General features: G+C 46.7%; 1 protein-coding gene across 5 annotated transcripts; it reads right to left on the bottom strand.

Annotated features, from left to right (window-relative positions):
* Positions 1-3,648: 3,648 nt before the first annotated feature.
* LAX1 (lymphocyte transmembrane adaptor 1) lies at positions 3,649-15,410 on the bottom strand. Of its 5 annotated transcripts, XM_005540499.5 has the most exons (6): positions 15,217-15,410; positions 14,946-15,083; positions 8,041-8,150; positions 7,470-7,580; positions 6,802-6,881; positions 3,649-5,006 (listed from the first exon to the last, which is right to left on the bottom strand). In XM_005540499.5, the coding sequence occupies exons 2-6, from the start codon at positions 15,032-15,034 to the stop codon at positions 4,200-4,202; spliced, it is 1,197 nt and encodes a 398-aa protein (XP_005540556.1). In that variant the 5' UTR covers positions 15,035-15,083; positions 15,217-15,410; the 3' UTR covers positions 3,649-4,199. The 5 variants fall into 5 exon arrangements, with proteins under 5 accessions (XP_005540556.1, XP_005540555.1, XP_005540558.1 ...); XM_005540498.5 differs by having other exon boundaries at positions 14,946-15,410; XM_005540501.5 differs by lacking the exon at positions 14,946-15,083.
* Between the last annotated feature and the right edge of the window lie 1,438 nt (positions 15,411-16,848).

The following is a 16,848-nucleotide window of genomic DNA, read 5'->3' as shown; positions in this document are numbered from 1 at the left end:
CACTGGAGATAAAAAGAAAAGGTTAGAGTTTTCTGGCTATGTTGTCATATTCTTCTGAAATGATCCTAACCCTTCGGGTAGAGACAGACATCTACCTTCCCAGTCTGGAGCTGGGAATGCTGAAGGAAACGATTGGCAAGAGGAAAGGGAGGCCTGTTTACTTCCATTTCCCTCTAACTTCAGGGGAGCAGGACACTGGGTTATTGACCGAGAGTTTCTGGAAATATTTGCAAGTCAGTATAGGCCCTCAGCCCACAGGAAACCCAGAATTGACGATAAAGCCTGTCATAGTAAGGGGGTGCTGAAGGAGGACAGATGCCAGATGGACGGCAAGACCTCATCTTCCGTTCACCATTAGAGGGTAGGAGTTTCTAGAGGGAAGGAGGGAACTTAGTAAACCTCTGTATTTTGTACTAAACAGTATCCCAAATGAAGACACACAATCAACATAATATGGGTTTGAATAATTAGTTCACTTTATTTAACTAATTAAGGAATCAAAATGGGTTAGTTATCTTTGTTTGTTTGAGGCAGAGTCTTGCTATCGCCCAGGCTGGAATGCAGAGGCAAGAATACGACTCACTGCAGCCTCGACCTCTTGGGCTCAAGCGATCCTCCCACCTCAGCCTCCCGAGTAGCTGGAACTACAGGCAAGCACCACAATGTCTAGCTAATTTTTGTATTTTTTTGTAGAGATGAGGTTTTACCATGTTGCCCAGGCCGGTCTTGAACCCCTGGGCTCAAGCCATTTGCCTGCCGTGGCCTCCCACAGAGCTGGGATTACAGGCGTGGACCACTGTGCCTGGCCTTGGTTATCTTTATATCTACTTTTACATCCTATCCTAATCTTGAAAAGATTTCCTCATATTTAGCATTATCGAGTGTATGAGATAAGACAATTAGTCAAAATTCCCTGGCAACCAATGTGAGAAAACAAAACCATAAATTGAAAGAAACAAATTAACATTCAATAAAAAATTTTTCATTGATTCATTTGCAAAAAATTCTTAAAACAAGAAATAAACAGAAAAGTTACCTATCTAATAGGAGACAATCTACAGTGCATTAATCATTCTTGATTTGGAAGAGTATGTAAGTGTGATTGGCTGATCGCGGTATCCAGCTTGTTGGTGTGTAAACAAGCAAGAGCTGCCTTAGGGCCCAGCGTGGTGGCTCACGCCTGTAATTGCAGTACTTTGGGAGGCCACAGCGGGTGGATCACCTGAGATCAGGAGATCGAGACCAGCCTGACCAACATGGTGAAACCCCATCTCTACTAAAAACACAAAATTAGCCAGGCCTGGTGGTGGGCACCTGTAATCTCAGCTACTTGGGAGGCGGAGGCAGGAGAATTGCTTCAAGTTGGGAGGTGGAAGTTGCAGTGAGCCGAGATCATGCCATTGCACTCCAGCCTGGGTGACAAGACCAAAACTCCGTCTCAAAAAATAAAAAAGAGCTGGCTTAGTTTATTCCAGGACCTGCCCCCAACTGATACGTTGTCCCTCCCACCCTTAATGGGTGACCAGCTGTCTTCATAACTTCTAATTTAGATCCCATAACTTTTCATCCCCTCTTAGTTATGAGAATTCTCTCATGCCAACGTTTAAGATTTTGTTCAGTCCATTTAAGCTTCATTCTCACATAGGATACAAACTTCTCCTTACTTGACTATGGGGTTGTCCTTTCTCTGCCCTTGCTGCTGCCCTGGCTAACCCTGCTTGGTCATCAGTACCAGACTGTCATGGTTCCCTCTGTGTGGCATGAATTTAAATGCTGGCCACTTGGTGGAGTAATGGTCTGTTTTCACTCACAACACTTCTGACACCAAATGGTGGGGTTTTTCCCCAACAGCCGACCAATTTTCCAGCTTTCTGGACACCAGTTGGGTGTCCTGCAATTCAATTCTTACACTAACCTGCCTGTCCTTATCTACAATAGTTTGACTTATTTAACCCAAATATATATATATAAGTAGTTACAGAATTGCTAAGCCATGCCTCTGTGAGATACAAATTTACCAACCAGAGTGCAGTTTTTGTATGTAGTTCTTTGTGTCCTTATCTACAGTTACAAGTCAAAACATTGTTTTCCAACTTTAATTGTCAGTTCTTTTTTTCTCCATCCCTTTCAGTTAGTTGATATCATACATTTATAATACAATTAGATTCCTTTGCCACAATTTGACATCCTGGGTTCCCTTGACAGTCTGTTCATTTTTTAAAATTTAAAATTTGCATATAAAGCCCCTTTGTCTAGTGTATAGTTTTTTTTTTTTTTTTTAAAGACAGTCTTGCTCTATCGCCCAGGCTGGAGTGCAGTGACGCGATCTCGGCTCACTGCAACCTCTGCCTCCCAGGTTCAAGTGATTCTCCTGCCTCAGCCTCCTGAGTAGCTGGGACTACAGGCGCACACCACCATGCCAGGATAATTTTTGTATTTTTAGTAGAGACAGGGTTTCACCATGTTGTCCAGGACAGTCTCGATCTCCTGACCTAATGTTCCACCTGCCTCGGCCCCCCAGAGTGCTGGGATTACAGGTGTGAGCCACCGCACCCAGCCATGTGTATAGTTCTTGTGTTTGCAAATGGATATAGTCAGGTATCCACCACACGGTACCATACAGAACAGCTCCATCAGCCTAAAAATTCCCTTTGCAGCCCATTTGTAGCAAACTTCCCTCCTTTTTCCAAACCTGGCAACAACTGATCTGTTCTTCATCCCTATAGTTTTGGCTTTTCCAGAATGTCATATAAATAGAATTGCACAGCGTCTAGACTTTTAGGCCTGGCTTCTTTCACTTAGCAAAATGGATTTAAGATACGTCTATATTATTGTGTGAACCAAGAGTTCATTTTTTACTGCTGAGTATGGATAAACTCAAGGAATGGATATCAACAGTTTATCCAATCACCCGTTGAAGGATATGTGGATTATTTCTAGTTTTTGGTAATTATGAATGAAGCTGCTATAAACAATCATGTGTGAGTTTTTGTGTGAACAAAAGTTTTCAGTTCACTTCGGTCAATTTCTAGTAGTGAAATGGCTGGGCCATATGATAAGTTATGCTTATAAGAAAAGGCTTAACAGTTTTTCAAAGTGGCCCTGATGCTTTGCAATCCCATCAGTGACCAGTGAGGGTTCCTATTCTTCTGCATCCTCACCTACATTTGGTTGCCCACACTTTTTTTTTTTTTTTTTTTTGAGACGGAGTCTCGCTTTGTCGCCCAGGCTGGAGTGCAGTGGCCGGATCTCAGCTCACTGCAAGCTCCGCCTCCCGGGTTTACGCCATTCTCCTGCCTCAGCCTCCCGAGTAGCTGGGACTACAGGCGCCCACCACCTCGCCCGGCTAGTTTTTTGTATTTTTAGTAGAGACGGGGTTTCACCATATTAGCCAGGATGGTCTCGATCTCCTGACCTCGTGATCCGCCCGTCTCGGCCTCCCAAAGTGCTGGGATTACAGGCTTGAGCCACCGCGCCCGGCCGCCCACACTTTTTTTTTTGAGAGTGACTCTTGCTCTGTCACCAGGCTGGAGTACAGTGGCACAATCTCAGCTTGCTGCAACCTCAACCTCCCCAGCTCAAGTGATTCTCCTGCTTCAGCCTCCTGAGTAGCTGGGATTACAGAGGCACACCACCACACCCGGCTAATTTTTGTATTTTTTGTAAAGAAGGGCCATGTTGTCCAGGCTGGTCTAGAACTCCTGGCATCAAGTGATCTGCCCTCCTCGGCCTACCAAAGTGCTGGGATTACAGGCATGAGCCACTGCACCTGGCCTGCCTATACTCTTTAAAATGGAAATTGTCCACCTCACTCCACTCCAACTACTTCCTTCCTTTTGACCTCTACCTGGATTATACAATAATCTATACTCCTGCTTTGCAGCCTGTTGGTATTAATGAAGTTAATAATCTTAGAGTACTGTGCACGACTTTCCTGCTTTCCTCACAGTTCTAGGAAGCAGTTTCAGCAAACGTTCTTAGGCTGGTGCAGGAGATAACTACACACTGCTTGAGAAGAATTCCCTTCTGGAATTCCCAAACCTCTGCTTTTGTGTGGCCTCTTAGTTCCCTGCTCATCTCAGCCTCTTTTTAATCTAACCAGTGAATCCACTGAAGCACTAAGGTGATCACGGGTCTGCACCAATCTATCCCATAAGATAGACTACTTGATGTGGCTTTACGGCTGGGTATCTGGGTCTTCATTCATCAGGAAGGAGCTGAGTACCAGGCCCCTGCTCAGAGTCCCTGCCTCCTAACTGGGCAGTTAGCACATTCTCATAGTCATTGGAGTCCTCATTTGACATCTCTTCTCTATGTTTCATCTGACTGTTCTCACTCTGTGTGAATGGCTGAAAGTCTGCATAATCCCCTGAAGCAAGGGATGTCCTTTTGACACATCGGACGTGGGTCCCTGGATCATCTGTCTTGTCCTCAACATGACCTATGTTTGAGGATGGCACATCTTTCTCAGCCTGCTGCTGGCTTCCACTGGGATCTGCTGCTGGAACATTTTCATAGTCTCTGCAGCACTGAAAAGTCACCCAGAGCTGCCTCTCCTGGATGGCACCGAGATCCAACCCTGTCATGTTGACATAGTCATTTGAGGTCTGAGAAGAACCTTCTCCATTGCTGAGTGAATCACTGTCCTCAGTTTCTGGAGAATACAAACTGGTGCAGTCACCAGCATCTGCACAGCCCTCATCTCTTTCCTCAGTAAACTCCAGCTTCTGGGCACTGGGAAGAACAAAGAGATTTCTGGAAGGGCTTTTGGTAGAAGCTAGAGTCTCAGCAATCTCTTCTGCTGTGGGGACATTGACATACTCATGTGAATCCTCTGAAGAAATGCTTGTGCAGTCTCTGGAAGCTCTGACATTGATGCAGCGTGCTGAGGGAGTGAGGCTGTCACACATCTGGGGGACCATGGCATTATCATAGATACCTACTGCGTACTCCACGGCATGGACGTGGGCTCTATGCTCCTGGAAGGCATTGCCTGCTTGGGAGGGCTATGAGGAAGAAAAGGAAGCCAGCAATCAGATGCAAGCAGAAATATGGACAAAGCCTTTCTTCTTGGCAAATACCACTGGCATAGTTCACTTGGCTCTCCACCTCGAAGAAAATCTCTAAATCAGGGTCCCGAACTGCAAGGCTCTACATGCCAGGTAGGTATAAGGGAAGAGGGGTGAGTTTAAGAAGAGCAACAGTGCAAATGTGATGATAAATTGCAACTGGTTTTTGGCCACAGTATGGGAATCAATTTGGGGGGTGGGGAACGGGTGGGACGAAAGTATTATCAACCAAAGAGCCCGTTGAGAGGCAGTGCAACGTAGTGGCTAAAGGTGAGGCTTAGACTAAAGGTACAAATCCTAGCCTCACCACTTTGTGCCAAGTGAGTATGAGCACCTGACCTAGTCTCTCGGTGTTTTCATTTCCCAATTTATAAAATGAAGATTATCATAATATTTACATCGTAAGTTTGTTTTTATTTTTGTTTTTGAGAGGGAGTTTCGCTCTTGTTGCCCAAGCTGGAGTTCAGTGGAGCGATCTCAGCTCACTGCAATCTCTGCCTCCCGTGTTCAATCGATTCTCCGGCCTCAGCCTCCTGAGTAGCTGGGATTACAGGTGCCTCCTACCACCGCCTGGCTAATTCTTTTGTATTTTTAGTAGAGACAGTGTATGTTGTGTTACCAGGCAGCAGACACACAAACCTGTTGGTCTTGTAACAACCTCATTTGATCAAACACTTTCTACATCAGCTACAGTGCTGAATGACTTACAGACATTTCTGCTCCTGAGGGTAATTGAAATAATTGACATAAGCCCTGGAAGTAATATCCAAAGCAGGGTCGTAAGTGTGTTTTGAGCACCAATGGCATTGTTGGAATATTTGCATACCCTCCTGAGATGATTACTTTGAAGGGAGCGACATTCATTTGAATAAGCATGTTGTCATGTCTTTGTTAAAATAATCAATTGGCAGGGCATGGTGGCTCACACCTGTAATCTCAGCACTTTGGGAGGCCAAGGTGGGCAGATTGCTTGAGCTCAGGTGTTTGAGACCAGCCTGGGCAATATGGTGAAACCCCATCTCTACACAAAATACGAAAGCTGGCCAGGCGTGGTGGTGTGTGCCTGTGGTCCCAGCTACTTGGGGGACTGGAGTAGGAGGATCGCTTGAGCCCAGGAAGCAGAGGTTGGAGTGAGGGAAAAAAAAAAAATGGCTGGGCACGGTGACTCATGCCTGTAATCCCAGCACTTTGGGAAGCCAACGTGGGCAGATCACAAGGTCAAGAGATCGAGACCATCCTGGCCAACATAGTGAAAACCTATCTCTACTAAAAATACAGAAATCAGCTGGACGTGGTGGCACATGCCTATAATCCCAGCTACTTGGGAGGCTGAGGCAGGAGAACCGCTTGAACCTGGGAAGCAGAAGTTGCAGTGAGCCAAGATCACACCACTGCACTCCAGCCTGGGTGGGAGAGCAAGACTCCATCTAAAAAAAAAAAAAAAACTACATCTATACATACCAATCAGTTTCAGTTCTGACATTGTGCACTTGAATATCTGTACCCTGGTGCCCTTTTTAAAATTCCAAGCACTTGCCTCTGTCCTTAATTTTTCTTTTTGGGTATAGGGAGGTCCTGAGGCTAGTCTTCCCAATTTATTAATAGGACCGCAGGGCGAGCGCCAAAGGACATGCTGTTTGTTTGCAGTGAGACCAGATCCAAGCCCTATAACTCTTTCCCCTCAGTTCTTCTGCCAGAGACATGTCATTCTCCCGAGAAGCATGACTCTTACCACATGCTCAGGGCTCTCAGAATTTCTGGAGAGGAGGCTCTCAGTACTGAAAATGCGCATACTCCTTGACTCATGTCTCCCTGAAAGGACAGAGAACAAATTCTGAAGATAGCCAGTCCTCTGAGTGCTTCAGCCCAAATAATCCCTGCATCATGGATGAACTGGGTTTGTATGGTGTCTGGAATTTCCAGCCTTGGGTCCTGTGTTCTCCTGTGTTCTGAGGTCAGAGCTATGGGGATGACACTCTGAGAACCGGAAGCCCCTCAGCTTCTGTGGCATTGGCGGATGCTATCACGGGGATTGGGAGGCTGAGAAACACGGTCCTGTGGGAGAACCTCCTCCCCGCCCCTCCTCTGCCTGTGATGCTGGCACTGAGTTCTCCTCCTTTGTGTCTCCCCATGCCTGGACACACTTGGCTTTCTTCTGTTGCCTTAATATTAAGAAAAAACAAAACTCCCAGCCCAGATGACCCTCTGCTCCCTCTTTGGAGCCCTCCAGGTTCCCCCGGAGTTGCAGCTGACGGTCTGTCTATCCCATTCTCCCTGATACTCTCTGAAGGGCAAACAGGTTTGAGAACTTAGAGAAAGTTGCTTCTGGAGGGTGAGAGGCACATTCTGGGAGTGGAAGTTTGAACATCTGGACTCCATAGATTAGAAGGAAAAACCTACCCAGGTCTTCCTGTCGCCAAGGCAAGATGTCATAAATATTTTTGGCTCTTTGTCTGTTTTGTGGCAGAGTCAGCAAGGGCATGACGGTAACTCGGAGGTAAGGAACTTGCCCTGCAAGGCAATGAGAGAGATGGGAGTCAAGGCAGGGGTCAGCTACACAGAGTGAAGGAACTCATGGGAATGAGATGGCCCCTGGAAATGCTCCCCATCCTTGCCAGTTCTCACAAAAATACACTTTCAGATTTGAGTTTTCATTTGAGTGAGAGGAATAGGGGATTCCTATTTGAATTTTCATTTGAGTGAGAGGAATAGGGGACTTGATGGACAGAAAGTAAAGAGGAAACTGGACACAGGGGCACCAGGGCAATGACTTTCCCAGGAGAACTCCATCAGCACTGGGCCTTTGGAGCCACAGTTCAGGATCTTGAGTGAGGCAATGACCAGTGTATCAGGTAAGAACTGAGGACTCTCCAGGCCAATAGTTTATCCCTGGTAAATAAGCTGGGCTTTACATTCCAGGCTAGATTATTAATCCTACTATGTCTAAACTCAGGACAAACAAGGGACTCACGCTTCTTCCGTTTATTCCAGTTCCACAGGATGCAGAAAACTGCAACGACCAGGAGGATGGCAAGGAGTCCCGCGAACCCAGAAAAGATGTTGCTGATCTGGTCTTTATTTCTAGAAAAACAATCAAATGCCATGTGCTAGCTGTAGGAGGGTGGGGAGGCTGGAGGAGACATTTCCTTCAGGAGTTAGAGCCTGAAGATTTGGAATTGGAGCCGAGTGAAAGAAAGCCCAGGTGGGGTGCGGTGGAAGAGAGGGTTCTCTCTGAATATTGGCTTTATGAAGAGAGGGAACTTGGACAGGGGAGAAGGGAACTGTTCTTTTCAAATGCCTACCGGGTGCCAGGGGTTCGCATGTGAAATGTAACCTCCTTTCTTCCTTTCTTCCTTCCTTCCTTCCTTTCTTCCTTTCTTCCTTTCTTCTTTTCTTTCCTTTTTCCTTCCTTCCTTCCTTCCTTCCTTCCTTCCTTCCTTCCATCCATCCTTTCTTTCTTCCTTTCTTCCTTTCTTTCTTTCTTTTATTTTTTATTTTAGGTGGAGTCTTTCTCTGTCGCTCAGGCTGGAGTGCAGTGGCACGATCTCAGCTCACTGCAACCTCCGCCTCCTGGGTTCAAGTGATTTTCCTGCCTCAGCCTCCAGAGTAGCTGGGATTACAGGCACGTGCCACGACGCCCAGCTAATTTTTGTCTTTTTAGTAGAGATGGGGTTTCACCACATTGGCCAGGATGGTCCCTGTCGCTTGACCTTGTGATCCGCCTGCCTTGGCCTCCCAAAGTGCTGGGATTACAGGCATGAGCCACCACGCCCGGCCCGTGAAACTTATTTAATCTTTACAACAATCCTATCTCACTTTGTGTCCAAGTAACCTGAGCTTTAGATTCAGAAAGGTAAAGTAACAAGTCAGAGATCACCTAGGTAGGAAGGAGCAGAGAAGAAATGTGAATCTAGGTCTGTTTGCGTCCAAAGACTGTGCTCTTTCCACTCTGCCACACTGTCCTCCAAACCTGCAAAGTCAGTCATTTGGCCTTGCCCTTTCTCATTCCCTACTCGTGGCCTTCCTGGCTTGCTTGGAGGAGAGGATTAGCCAATTTACAATTAGGGAGTGGCTCTGTGACAGAGTCCATCTTGCATGAACTTGAATAACCCCCGGCACCAATTTGTGGAGCTGGTCTCCAAGCAACACGCTGTTGTGTGGAGTTTAACCAATTCACGTTCTGTGCTACCTTGCAATTCCCTGGCAGGGCTGGCGTCACTGCTCAGTTTTGCTTGGGTGTTGAAATGCGTCCAGATGATTACAACTCCAGATGGCTATGCCTAATGCAATAGAAAGCTGCCAACTGAAGTTACAGCAGGACTCAGGAACTGACGTGCTACCCCCAATTATTAGAAACCAGGGCATTTAACAGGGAAGGTTTTTCTCCCCTTGAGTTTTAGGGTTATTTATACAACTTTCTTTCTTTCTTTCTTTCTTTCTTTCTTTCTTTCTTTCTTTCTTTCTTTCTTTCTTTCTTTCTTTCTTTCAGACAGAGTCTCGCTCTGTTGCTCAGGCTGGAGTGCAGTGGCATGATCTCGGCTCACTGCAACCTCTGCCTCCCAGGTTCAAGCGATTCTCCTGCCTCCGTCTCCTGAGTAGCCAGGACTATAGACACCCGCCACCATGCCAGGCTAATTTTTTTTTTTTTTTTTTTTTTTGTATTTTTAGTAGAGATAGGATTTCACCATGTTAGCCAGGCTGGTCTTGAACTCCTGACATCAAATGATCTGCCCGCCTCAGGCTCCCAAAGTGCTGGGTACAGGCGTGAGCCACCGCACCCAGCCTATCCAAGTTTCTAGTGGGCATTTCTAACTAGCTGCCTAACAGACATCTCAAACCAAAACATCTCCCCACATAAACCTGCTACTCCCCACGTGTTTCCCATCATCTAGTGACTTAGTCAAAAACCTTGGAGCCATTCTTGACTTGGAGCTCTTTTTCTTTCATGCCCCACTTCCAGTCAACCAATAGATTCTGTCTGCATTACCCTGGGCATTTACCCCAAACCCAACCACCTCTTGCTCCTCTGTTGCCACCACTTGGGTCTAAGCCACTGTGTTTCACAGGAATCTTTGTAATAACGTTCCTGATTGGTTTCCTTGCTTTAACTCTTGGCCCCAACATACTATCTTCACGCAAAAACCAGTGTGATAATTCTAAACAGTAAGTCAGATCACATCCCTCCACTGCTCGTCACTCTCCGTGGCTTCGAGTAACTTAGAATAAAGTCTATAGTCCTTCCTCAGTGACGACTTTATGGCACAATATGATCTGGCCTCTGCCTACCTCTGACCTTATTTCCTACCACGTTCCCTCTGACTTTGACTACCAGGATCCCTTGCCCACGCAAAGCACAGTTCTGTGTCAGACCTGCCACTCCCTCTCCCAGGAACCTTCCTCTCCCAGCTGTCTGCATGACTGAGTCCCTCTCATTCAGGTCTCTTCTGAAATGTCAAATGTCATCTCCTCAGACAGGTCTTCTATGGCCACACCCTATTACTTGCAGTCCCCTTGCTGTGCTCCATTTTTTCTTCATATCACTGATGACTGATTGATGTATCTTTTTTTTGAGATGGAATTTCGCTTTTGTTTCCCAGACTGGAGTGCAGTGGCACAATCTCGGCTCACCGCAACCTTCCCCTCCCAGGTTCAAGCAATTCTTCTGCCTCAGCCTCCCGAGCAGCTGGGACTACAGGTGTGCACCACCACGCCTGGCTACTTTTTGTATTTTTAGTAGAGATGGGGTTTCATCATATTGGTCAGGCTGGTCTCGAACTCCTGACCTCAGGTGATCTGCCTGCCTCGGCCTCCCAAAGTGCTGAGATTACAGGCATGAGCCACCACGCCCAGCCTGATTGATTGATACTATACATTCATATGCTTATCTGTTTATCATTTTTTTTTATTTAAAAAAAACAAAAAAACCAAACAACAACAACAACAACAACATTGAGACAGGGTCTCCATATGTTGCCCAGGCTGGGTTTTGAACTCCTGGGCTCAACTGATCCTCCTGCCTTGGCCTACCAAAGTGCTTGGATTATAGGCATGAGCCACCACATTCAGCTCTGTTCTTTATTTGACTCTCCCCTTTGACTATAAGCTTCCAGTAGTTATGGACTTGTTTATCCTGTTCACCTAGTGCCTTAAATAGTGCTTGGTACTTTGTAGGGCCCTGATGAATATTTGTTAAATGAATGAATGACTGAATTAATAAATAAATGAACTAACATAGAAATAGTTTTAAGTGTAGTACAGCCGTTATGGAAAACACTATGGAGGTTCTTCAAAAATTAAAAATAGAACTACCAAGGCAGGGCGTGGTGGCTCACATCTGTAATCCCAGCACTTTGGGAGGCCGAGGCAGGCAGATCACCTGAGGTCAGGAGTTTGAGACCAGCCTGGCCGACATGGTAAAACCCTGTCTCTACTGAAAATACAGAAAAAAATTAGCTGGGCGTGGCAGCACACGCATGTTTTCCCAGCTACTCAGGACGCTGAGACAGGAGAATCTCTTGAACCCGGGAGGCGGAGGTGCAGTGAGCCGAGATTGTGCCATTGCACTCCAGCCTGGGCGACAGAGTGAGACTTTCTCTCAAAAAAAGAAAAGAACTACCATACGAGCCATATAATCCAATAATCTCACCACTGGGTATATATCTGAAGGAAATGAAATCATATTTGAAAGACATGTCTACACTCCCATGTTCATTGCAGCATTATTCACAATAGTCAAAATATGGAATTAACCTAAGTGTCCATCAATGGATGAATGGATGAAAAAATGTGGTATATATACTCAATGGAATACTAGTCAGCCTTTAAGAAAGAAGGGAATCCTAGGCCAGGCGCGGTGGCTCAAGCCTGTAATCCCAGCACTTTGGGAGGCCGAGACGGGTGGATCACGAGGTCAGGAGATCGAGACCATCCTGGCTAACACGGTGAAACCCCGTCTCTACTAAAAAATACAAAAAAAACTAGCTGGGCGAGGTGGCGGGAGCCTGTAGTCCCAGCTACTCGGGAGGCTGAGGCAGGAGAATGGCGTGAACCCGGGAGGTGGAGCTTGCAGTGAGCTGAGATCCGGCCACTGCACTCCAGCTGGGCGACAGAGCAAGACTCCGTCTCAAAAAAAAAAAAAAAAAAAGAAAGAAGGGAATCCTGTCATTTTCGACCACATGAGTGAACCTAGAGGTCATTATGTTAAATGAAATAAACCAGGGAACAAAAAGACAAAACCAGGTGATCTCACTCATGTGGAGTGGAAAGCTAAACTCATAGAAGTGGAGAGTAGAGGCCGGGCACAGTGGCTCACACCTGTAATCCCAGCACTTTGGGAGGCCAAGGCAGGCAGATCACCTGAGGTCGGAGTTCGAGACCAGCCTGACCAACATGGAGAAACCCCGACTCTACTGAAAATACAAAATTAGCCAGGTGTGGTGACTCATGCCTGTAAGCCCAGCTACTGGGGAGGCTGAGGCAGGAGAATCGCTTGAACCTGGGAGGTGGAGGTTGCAGTGAGCCAAGACTGTGCCATTGCACTCTAGCCTGGGCAACAAGAGTGAAACTTTGTCTCAAAAAAAAAGGTGGAGAGTAGAATGGTGGTTATCAGGGAGGGGTTGCAGAGAGGTTGGTCAAAGGATACAAAATATCAGTTAGAGAGAAAGAATAAATTAAAGGGATCTGTTGTATAACATGATGCCTATAGTCAATAAAAATGTATTGATGGACCAGACGCGGTGGCTCATGCCTGTAATCCCAGCACTTTGGGAGGCCAAGATGGGTGGATTACCTGAGGTAGGGAGTTCGAGACCAGCCTGACCAACATGGAGAAACCCTGTCTCTACCAAAAATACAAAAAAGTTAGCCGGGGGTGGTGGTGCATGCCTGTAATCCCAGCTACTGGGGAGTCTGAGGCAGGAGAATAGCTTGAACCTGGGAGGCAGAGGTTGCAGTGAGCAGAGATCACACCACTGCACTCCAGCCTGGGCGACAGAGCGAGACTCCGTCTAAAAAAAAAAATAAATAAAAAAACAAAACAAAACAAAAAAAGTGTTGATGACTATAGTTAATAAAAATGTGTCATATTCTTGAAAATTGCTGAGAAATTTTAAGTATTCTCACCACAAAAGAAAATTGTGAAGTAATGTGTATCTTAATTAGTTTAATGTAGCTATTGTACAATGTGTACATATTTCAAAACAACAGGCTATCATGATAAATATATACAATTTTGATTTGCCAATTAGAAATAAATAAAAATAGGCCGGGCGCGGTGGCTCAAGCCTGTAATCCCAGCACTTTGGGAGGCCGAGGCGGGTGGATCACGAGGTCAGGAGATCGAGACCATCCTGGCTAACACGGTGAAACCCCGTCTCTACTAAAAATACAAAAAGAAATTAGCCGGGCATGGTGGCGGGCGCCTGTAGTCCCAGCTACTCGGGAGGCTGAGGCAGGAGAATGGCGTGAACCCGGGAGGCGGAGCTTGCAGTGAGCCGAGATCGCGCCACTGCACTCCAGTCTGGGCGACAGAGCGAGACTCCGTCTCAAAAAAAAAAAAAAAAAAAAAGAAATAAATAAAAATAAATGAAGAAATAGTTTTGGAGGGATGCTTCAGGCTTCTGATTTTTGTGAATTCATTGCTCATCGATACTCATGTCTACCTGCAAGTGACATGTGTTTGCCATGGTAATAACATTTATTTTCCCAGACAACTGCAATTTTATTTTATTTTTTGAGACAGAGTTTCGCTTTTGTTGCCCAGGCTGGAGTGCAATGGCATGATGTCGGCTCACTGCTACCTCTTTCCCGGGTTCAAGCAATTCTCCTGCATCAGCCTCCCGAGTAGCTGGGACTATAGGAGCGCGCTAGCACCCCTGGCTAATTTTTGTATTTTTAGTAGGGACGAGGTTTCACCATGTTGGCCAGGCTGGTCTTGAACTCCTGACCTCAGGTGATCTGCCCCAGCCGCCCCCGGCCTCCCAAAGCGCTGGGGTTACAGGAGTGAGCCACCGTACCTGGTCAGCTACCAATGTTTTTAAAGTTTCAACTGTGGGTGGATTTTTAATTTTGTTTGTATGAGATTGAAAGTAGTAGCAGTAATTTATACCCACGATTAGTCCTCTAAGATTTTACATCCTAAAGACATATCTTTATGGCCGGGCGCGGTGGCTCAAGCCTGTAATCCCAGCACTTTGGGAGGCCGAGACGGGCAGATCACGAGGTCAGGAGATCGAGACCATCTGGCTAACACGGTGAAACCCCGTCTCTACTAAAAAATACAAAAAACTAGCCGGGCGAGGTGGCGGGCGCCTGTAGTCCCAGCTACTCGGGAGGCTGAGACAGGAGAATGGCGTAAACCCGGGAGGCGGAGCTTGCAGTGAGCCGAGATCGCGCCACTGCACTCCAGCCTGGGTGACAGAGCCAGACTCCGTCTCAAAAAAAAAAAAAAAAAAAAAAAGACATATCTTTATTATATTTATCACTACATTTTATTCATGACAAGTTTTTGGATCTCAACACACATCCTTGGAAAACTCAGCCTTTCATTTCTGTCATGGTGACACCTGGGAAAGACTGACAATAGGGTTCAGGGCCTCTGAGAGGTGAGAAATCCAACCAGTCTAAGCAACTAGCTTTAAGGACCAGTGTTACCACAGTTTTTCCTCTACCAAATATCTTCTTTCTTTCCTCAATACCTTCCTTTCCCCCTAGCACCCCTGAGCAAATGCCTCCAAGCCTAGAGTTTGGTGGTCTTAGTAGACCCGAGCCTGGGTATTGAGAGGAGACAGCACTGCTGTGTAAGAAGCTCCTAAGTGTGGACTAGGACCTTCTGCCTAAATCAGGGCAGGGTGGAGCTCACCACCCTGAGTCACTCACCTGTCCAGGCTGCGGGGAGTCACATGCAGAGTGCTGGACTCCAAGGTCCTTCCTCTGATTGTCGAAAGGGTTGGAGTGACACCATCCATTGTATCAGGAACCTTTGAGATGCTCTCTGGTTTCAGCTTCTAAGTTTCTCTTAATCATAATCAGTTAGCCAGCATGTCTGCCACTTCTCCCCACCCCCACAACAAACTGCCTATCTTGTGTCTACCTCTGAAATGTCAGGCCAAGTTGACCCAACATACAAAAGCAACAGGTTTGGTTCTACCTGGACGTGGCTAATGCCCGCTGCAGGAGGTGCAATCTCATCCGGACGTGGTGCTTCCAAGTGAGGTGGCTCAGGGAGAATCTATGGCCTCTGCCTTCTGGTGGAAATGTGAGGGGCACAGAGGGGGAAACTGCCAAGAGGCTCAGGAGAGGCTCCGTGAGAAGCTCATCTTCCTTCAACACCCAAAGCAGAGTGAAAAGAGCAAACCACTTTGCCAGAATGGAAACAGAGAGTCAGTCACCGGAAACGACACCACCAATGTGCTAATGAAGCACAGGGCACAGGAAACGCTGCTCAGCTCTTAATCTGCTAGAAGAAAACATATCTTTAACCCACCGTTCCCTGGGTTTGCCAGGTGCTCTGTGGTCTGTGATGAGTGTGATTAAAAATGGGGCAGGGTAGTAGAGAACTTGTGATTCTTCACCCTGGGTTTCTGAGACACTTAGAGTTTTACAAGTCTTCAGTTTTACAGTGTTTTCTAAGCAAGTTAAGGAGCACTGGAGGTTGCCTTTTAGAGTCAAATGCAGATCTCCGGGACCCTCTTCTGATTCAGTGGGTGGAGGGTGCAGAGGGGGCAGGCTTTGGATGTCAATGCTTTGCAGGTGAATTTGATGGAGCTTTCAGGTGATTTTGATGGAGCTGGTCTGTTTCATGTTTTGGGAACCTCTTCTCTGGGCACTACCTTAAGAATAGAGGTTATGCTGGCTTAGCAGGACCCCTGCTCCCCAAAGGTGACCTTTCACAGCTCCTGGCTGCTGGTGATCTCCTGTTCTCAGGGCTCTTCTGAAGATCAGTTGCAGTCTTACTTGTCACACATCTGTCTCAGAAGCTGAACAAGTTCATCCCTAAGAGCTACCCAAAGTGTTCCAAACTTTGAAGATCATTAAAAATTTGTTGCTAACTCCCCTCCCTTCTTGAGCCTACTAATCTCCAGAAACACTCTTTGCATCTTGGGAGAGTCCAAAGAGAAGGGGCCACTAAGACTGTTGTGAGGATGTGAAGAAGAACTTCTCTGATTGCACTTTCCACGGTGAAATGAATTCCCAGATGAATGGAAGGGCAGACCAGCAGTACCCTCCTAGAACCATGCCTCCCTCCCATCTCTTCCCAGTGGACATTGAGGTCCTCAGCTTTCCTGAGGTGACAGCCCCTGGCTTGTCTGCATCCAGACTCTCACAGAGTCCCCAGGGGCTGCAGACTGGCCGTGGCTGGCTTTCCACAGAGCTTCATCATCCAGGTCCTGGACCCCTTCCCTCCTAGGAGCTTCACCTGGTAGGAAGCAGAAATAGCTCAGAGGCAGCTGGTGCTGGAGCTGGAACCTGGGTCTCTGCCCACTTCTCCTTTGGATCAGGTCTGAGTAGGAACTAGGACTACTCACAAGATCCATCATGCTGGTGGCAGGGACTGGGGTCCTGGGCCATTGGAACCAATAGGGACTGTGTGTGAATCAGGACCTTGGAAGGCAGTACAAGGAAAGGACACATGGAACCAAACCTCAGAACCATGAATGCTACTCAAAAAAAAAAAAAAAAAATTCTTTCTTTTTGAAAGAACTTTTCCATTGCATGTGATCATTTCAAGGCCTCACTTATCTTATCTACCCAATCTGCTGCAGTTAGACCAATCTTCCCT

Source organism: Macaca fascicularis, chromosome 1, assembly GCF_037993035.2.
Source record: "Macaca fascicularis isolate 582-1 chromosome 1, T2T-MFA8v1.1".
Lineage (NCBI taxonomy): Eukaryota > Metazoa > Chordata > Mammalia > Primates > Cercopithecidae > Macaca > Macaca fascicularis.
The sequence above is the reverse complement of the archived record's forward strand: the minus strand, read 5'-3'. Positions and strand labels throughout refer to the sequence as shown.